This window comes from Perca fluviatilis, chromosome 5 (assembly GCF_010015445.1).
Source record: "Perca fluviatilis chromosome 5, GENO_Pfluv_1.0, whole genome shotgun sequence".
NCBI classification, from domain to species: domain Eukaryota; kingdom Metazoa; phylum Chordata; class Actinopteri; order Perciformes; family Percidae; genus Perca; species Perca fluviatilis.
The window spans coordinates 14746189-14752643 of NC_053116.1; the positions used below are offsets into that span (position 1 = coordinate 14746189).

At 43.4% G+C, this 6455-nt stretch overlaps 1 protein-coding gene across 2 annotated transcripts in view; it reads right to left on the minus strand.

Moving 5' to 3' along the window:
- Positions 1–3833, minus strand: part of LOC120558823 (adenylate cyclase type 6-like) — a 42604-nt gene extending 38771 nt beyond the window's left edge. For both annotated transcript variants that reach the window (XM_039800087.1, XM_039800085.1), the window contains exons 1-2: positions 3605–3833; positions 86–353 (exon numbers count right to left, since the gene is read on the minus strand). In XM_039800087.1, the coding sequence (XP_039656021.1) occupies positions 86–105 (20 nt within the window). In that variant the 5' untranslated portion in view covers positions 106–353; positions 3605–3833. The remainder of the gene's footprint in view (positions 1–85; positions 354–3604) is intronic.
- Between the last annotated feature and the right edge of the window lie 2622 nt (positions 3834–6455).

Here is a 6455-nt window from a genome sequence, read left to right on the forward strand (position 1 = left end):
TGAAAGACAGATAACAGCTTTAACACTGATACCACGTTGGAGGACCATGTCCTCCTTTGACTACCTGTAGGAGTTGTTAATATACCTGTTGGGGTTCTGGTACATGTCCCAGCCCTTTCCCTTGCAGCCTGTTCACTCATTTATCCCCGTGGACAAAATTTTGAAGTAGTGAGGAGGGGTTTGTAGAGGCCACACTGCAGGGCCACAGGGTGGGAGTGACTAGATGGGGTCAAAGGCGCAACAGTCGCTTCACAATGCTTTAGATGTTTGGGCCAGGGTCAGTGATCAGAGACCAAGGTTAGTGAGGTGATCAGTCTCTGCGGCCAGGTCTATCTCCACGGCTTCTGCTGGGTCTAGAGGAAAAATCAAACACATACAGTAGACTGTATAAAAGCCAATGCACAAATAGATCTGGGATGGTGTCATGGCTCAAATGTAATCAGTAAGCACATGTTTCAGGTGAGAAACATCAGATCATGATAGTAATGTGGATGTCTTGTCCAGTCTATCATTGATCTCAACAGGCCTGACACACATTAAAATAGCTTGTTCACATAGATCTACTTTATCCCAAATCTGACAGGAAATAAAATGCATCATTGTCCGCTAAATGCACAAAAATCCCATTTCCTGAATAACCAGACACACTTGAGATTTTGTCTCATAATGACAGACAGATTAATAGGAGAAGAACAAGCTACTTCCAAAACTCTGGGGGAGGATATGACCCAAAATAGCTTGAAAGCTTGGATTTCTTTAAGGTGAAAGAGAACTTGTTCGATTTGACCCCCGTACAAAAACACAGCCTCTAGTATAAACAGACAGCAGCATTTTGGAGTCAGTTGGGCTGAAGATAAAGAGTGACTCCTTCAAGCTCTGTTTATTATCACAATCAATAATAAAAGACGTGTAATAAATACAGATAAATGCCACTGGACAACAGAACACTGTCAAGACAAATATCAAGACAGTCATGGGAAACAAAGCATGAAAGGATCTGTGGACCCTGCAGCGTTAAACCAAAAGTTGTTGTAGAAATTACTAGAAAATCAAGCTTCTTCCCTTTTAGCATTATATAACATGTATATAGACATGTAATTGTATCAGTCGGTTGTTGCTGGATGAAATCTATGTGTAAAGATGCCCTGTGAGCACAGAAGGACACAAATGAACTGAGTTTTATATTCTCCTGTCCATTTTATAATAATCTTTAAATTAAACTTTTCCTAACATCTGTTTGATGTTGTAGACGGTGTTTGACTTATTTTAGTTGTTGTTTTTAAGTGTACCATCAATGTATGAAAGTTTATATCTGGTATGTTCTATGGATATTGATTGTTATCTCTTGCCCCTGTATGTGTAAGTAATCTTGTAAGCCTGTGTGGATTGGACACCTTTGAGTGTATGACATCCATTTTTGTATGATGAGTAGGGATGCACTTAGCCGATACTGCCCTTATTAAGTGGACTGGGTTTCAACCGAATGAGACTAATCTACATTAAATACAGTTCTTTTGTGTTCCTATTATGAGTTACATTAATTTAGTCATGGTAGGCCGCTGACTATACATTTGTAGTGCCAAGGCAAAGCCTGCCTTCATGTTACCTCACAAGAGAAAGATGCCAATGAGTTTCACACAGCGAGGTATACAGATTGCAAAGTTGTGAAAAAGAGAGCACTGGTATCGGACTGGGATACGGTATCTGCAGATAAACTGAGTTGAGGTATCATATCGGGAGAGAAAAAAATCAGATGGTGCATCCCATTTATGAGGCTACTATAGGTATCTAGGGACTTACTTTCTTTGATATTCAATTGAAGGTGTATGCTGACCTGGTCACATTGTATAGTATCTATGTCTCCAATAGTAGGCTACTATAACGACCATACAGCATTTTTTAGTAGTTAATATAATAATAGTAATGTAGTATGGTCTTTTTCGTCCTGATTGAATTAATCATCCACACACACCTCAGCAACTGCTACCAGCTGATCTTACCAGGCCTCCACACACCCTGAGCTCCACACAGTGCAGAGACACACAGAAGCAACGCAGCCGCTGCAGCCGCCGGCTTCCTCCTCGACCTGCATTTTCGCCAGAGAGGCATGTTGTTGAAGCAAAAATAGCATTTCCTCGCTATATCTTGCCTGCATGCGCCTTCTCTGGCACGTATAGACCCCCCACACACACACACACACACACACACACACACACCTCCCCTCTATCTCCTCGTCCCTGACTCCCCTGCACAAGGTCGACCAGCGTGTACCCATTTGCAAACGTCGCGGTGTTGCCACTCGCTTGGTGTGTGTGTGTGTGTGTGTGTGTGTGTGTGTGTGTGTGTGTGTGTGTGTGTGTGTGTGTGTGTGTGTGTGTGTGTGTGTGTGTTTGTGTGTGTGTTTGCATGGTGCTTGGCTGTACTCTCCAGTTCCCCCCACTAGCGTTAGGAGAAGGGAGGGGAAGCGGAGAAGGGAAGGCGGGGGTTACTCACTATTCCTAGGGGACATTTTCAACCGGACAGCCGCTACACTGGCGTTACAGCCACAGACGGCGAACATAAAGTAATTAATTGTGGGCTTGATGTTAGACAAGTCCGAAGCTGTGTATATGCATCCATCTCTCTCTGTGGCTCAGTTGTCATCCAGATGATACAGATGCGAAAATAGATCAACCAATTCAAAATCAAAAAGGTATGCAACGCGCTGTATGGGCATTTTTTTCATTTCGTGCGGATGATATGTTTGCGATCCGGTATATAGCCTAAATGCCATGCACAGAGAGGCCGAGTGTAAGGGCCCGCATTCAAACAGCGCAGGCTTCTTGTTACATAATACCATGGCCTATGTGACAACCATAGCGGGGACCATAAAACCATTCCGTTGAGTCCGATAGTCCAAATTAAGACACAAACACGCCTCTGTCAGCGATGTATTTTTGTGCAAATGTCCTTCAGCCTGCAGCAAAGCAAAAGCTAACAGTTTACGTGTATTGACAAACATGAGTCTTGGGTAAATAAACAGATATAAACACGTTATTGCTGCTGCTGTTGCTGCTGCTGCACATTCCTCAGCATCAATTGATGGAGGACTAGCGGTGAATAATACTCTAAACCCCATCATTTACAAAGTCAATGGGTTTGTATAGGGGTAAGACATGGAGGTGTTTAAGTTTAAAGTGATGTTATGAAAAATGATCTGCGGAGCCTTGATGTGAATCATCATGAGCATCAGATCCAACCTGCAAGCGGCTCCAGTCTCTTATGTAGCCAATTAACACGCCCGGGACTGTCAACTGTAATAAGAAACATAATGATGCAGCTCATCCTTCTCTCCCCCCACACACACAGATATGTTGTAATTGGCCGCCAGTGGAATACATGTACTGGCCGTGTATCGTTTGCCACCAGCACCAGTGTGAAGCAGAGGCCTTACAGCAACTGTTGCCAGCTATGTCATTCACTCCGACAGACATGGGTGACAGAGTGGCAGATGCGTCTACGGTTCAGTGCAACAGCGTTTGAGACATTTGTGTGACAGGAGAACATATATTGCATGTCGGCCTGCAGTGTGCAGCAGCAGTTACAGTCAGAAAAACGGACTCACCGTGTTCATCTTCTTTTTCTATTCCCCGACAGGACCGCAGCAGACAATCCGATTCGGTGTGGTTCTCGGTGGGAGCGGCCAGGGTGGAGGACCATAGCCTAACGTTAGCTGTCCAAGGATGGTCCGGTTAAATTGGTCACCCTGTGGTGGATCTCCTCCTGTCGTCTTATCGCTCCACTCCCTTTCCTCTCCTCCCCCTGACCCTCTCGGCTCCAAGCACCACTGTCAAGACGGGGGAAATACAAACATCACACTTCCGGTTATTCGGTTTTCAAATTAAAACCCTTCCAACCAGCAGTGGTGGCGGAAGTGGACTATTCGCAACCCAACAAAGCAGTCACTTAAAGAAATCGCTTAATGAAAAGATCAATACGTCCATGTCTGCCCACTTCCCAAAAAAATGTCCTTTACATAAATAAAGACATTTGCACCATAACTTGATGCAGAGAGGGACAAATTGTTGCAGAAAAATTCACCAGAATGCAGAAAATCAAGTGTTGATCTCAAAAGTGGAGATCTCAACCCCCCAAATGTTCAAGTCAAGGTTAAATTCATAGCCCAATATCAGAAATTTGCCTCAGGAGTCTTTACAATCTGTACAGCATATGACCCTCGATTTGGATAATGAAAAACAATATACAAGACAATCCATATGACAAAATGATACATATGATGTGAACATATATGAAAATGAATGGATCCAGTAGGATGTCAAACAGCAGGAGCCTGAGCCACACAACCTCCTCACCAAAGATTAAAGATAAAAACAATGTGGCTTTTATTGCCTTTATTAATAGGAAAGATTAATTCAAGAAAGTGGGAGAAAGAGGGGGATAACATGCAGCAAAGGGCCGCAGGTTGGAACCGAACCAGCAGCTGCTGCAACAAGGACTGGTGAGCTAACCAGGCACCCCTAGTTATATGTCTATTTCTTTTTCTTTCTTTTTTTCCTGTAAACTGTTCTGTGTGTAAGTGCATTCATTAATTTCCTTGTATGTGTACACATACCAATAAAGCCGATTCTGATGAGAAATAAAAGTGTGCAGGTCTACTCCACACAGCCATATCATTTAAAAATCTTAATATTTTCGTGTTACAGCAGGGCTTTCTCTCAGTATGGAATCAAACGATTGCATCAACCATGTTTTGTTGCTTGTGGTGCTGTTCACCTCAATAGCCTTAATGTTTCGGCTTTTAGTCTGAAATCAAATTCCACTTAGTTCCGGTGTCATGTTATTTAACTTTGGGAGAATTGAGCAGCTCACCTCAGCCCAGGCGCGCCGTTGCTCACAGTCACACCACTCTCCCATTCCCACTTTTGATCAGCACTCCCTCTAGAGGTGAAGCCGTGTCTGTAGCGAGCCCGGCCGGTCAAACACCACCAGCATGAGTCCCAGAAGGAAAAAACAGTCATGTGGAGGAGGGAAAAGTCAGCTGACACCTTCATTCTTTTTACCTAGCCTAATTAAGTATTTAAACCTTGTTAGGCTGATATACAGCAGCAGTGAACTAAGTACTCAGATCCTTTTACTCAAGTAAAAGTAACAACAGTGTAAACGTACTCAATATGTAAAATGGCCCCAGAGTGTTACATTTAAGGTCTCAAAAGATATGTGCCTCAAGCCTATTCGTGGGCTCAGTTGCTTAGTTTTGTCCATTTCTCTAGCCAGATCACTGATTAACATTTTGATATAATTTTAGTTTAAAAATCTAAATATTGTAAGTCTATAATAATAACAACAACAACAACAATAATAATAATATAATAACTGCAGTGAATTTTTTCAATTAAACCAGACTCATTACAGGATCTGGTTTATAAGAAAAGTCTTATTTATTGTCAGTGTCTGCACTAAATCAGACATGATAGGGCCATGTTTACAAAAGGTGACAGGTGACAAGGTCCCTCTTAAAAAACTGTGTTATACAAACAGAAAGGAACAGATTATAGTGAAAAGTTTACAATGGACAAAAAATAGATAATAGTAATCAGTTGACCATCAGCGGAAGGCAGGGTGGTCAACATTAGCAATGAGGAATATCACAAACTAGGGTCAACCTGTGAGGCAGGTCAAAGGTGAATAACCTGTCTGCTTGAGAGGGCCAGGGGACTGGTGAGACAGGCTCAGGAAAACCAGTTTGGGAACTGGAGGCAGGTCCATTAAGGCGTCTGCCCAGATGCTGAAGCAACAGATGAGGTTACTCAGGAAGATGGCACAAAGGTAGTCTGGCTCAATAGATGTACGTTGCTGCGATATAGCCTGACATTGACGCGTCTCTCACACATGGATTACCCTCTCCTTCTGCTATCTCCGTTATCTATTTTGCAAGGGGACGGTTACTGCATCTGGGTCTTGGCGCTGCCCAGGACGGTTGGGGCAATGCAAGACTAGCATAAAGGTAACCTGGTTCGAGACCTCTGAATCATCGGCCACATCTCCAATTTGTTGAGTAATTCAGATAGATAAATTGAATTAACTTGATAGGCTGAATGAACAGAACAGAGTGGCAATTCAGCCTGATTATCAGAGCTGGGTAATGTTGCTCGGGAAAGGGAAGTTTGGGGTCCCCTGCTGGAGCTGCTGCCCCCGCGACCTGACCCCGGATAAGCGGACGAAGATGGATGAATGGATGGATACCAGACAAGCACAAAGGAGGCAGACACCACGACTACAGAAATCCAAAAATACTTTCTGCCACATAAACCAGGCAATGTAGAAATCACAAAAAGCAGCAATCTGGACAGGGAGAGGCTGATGATGACCACACTTGGTCAGAGGCTCACAAGACTATTTAAAGATGTAGAGATGAAAAACTGGATGGTGCTGGACCAACTGAACCAACTCCAAGC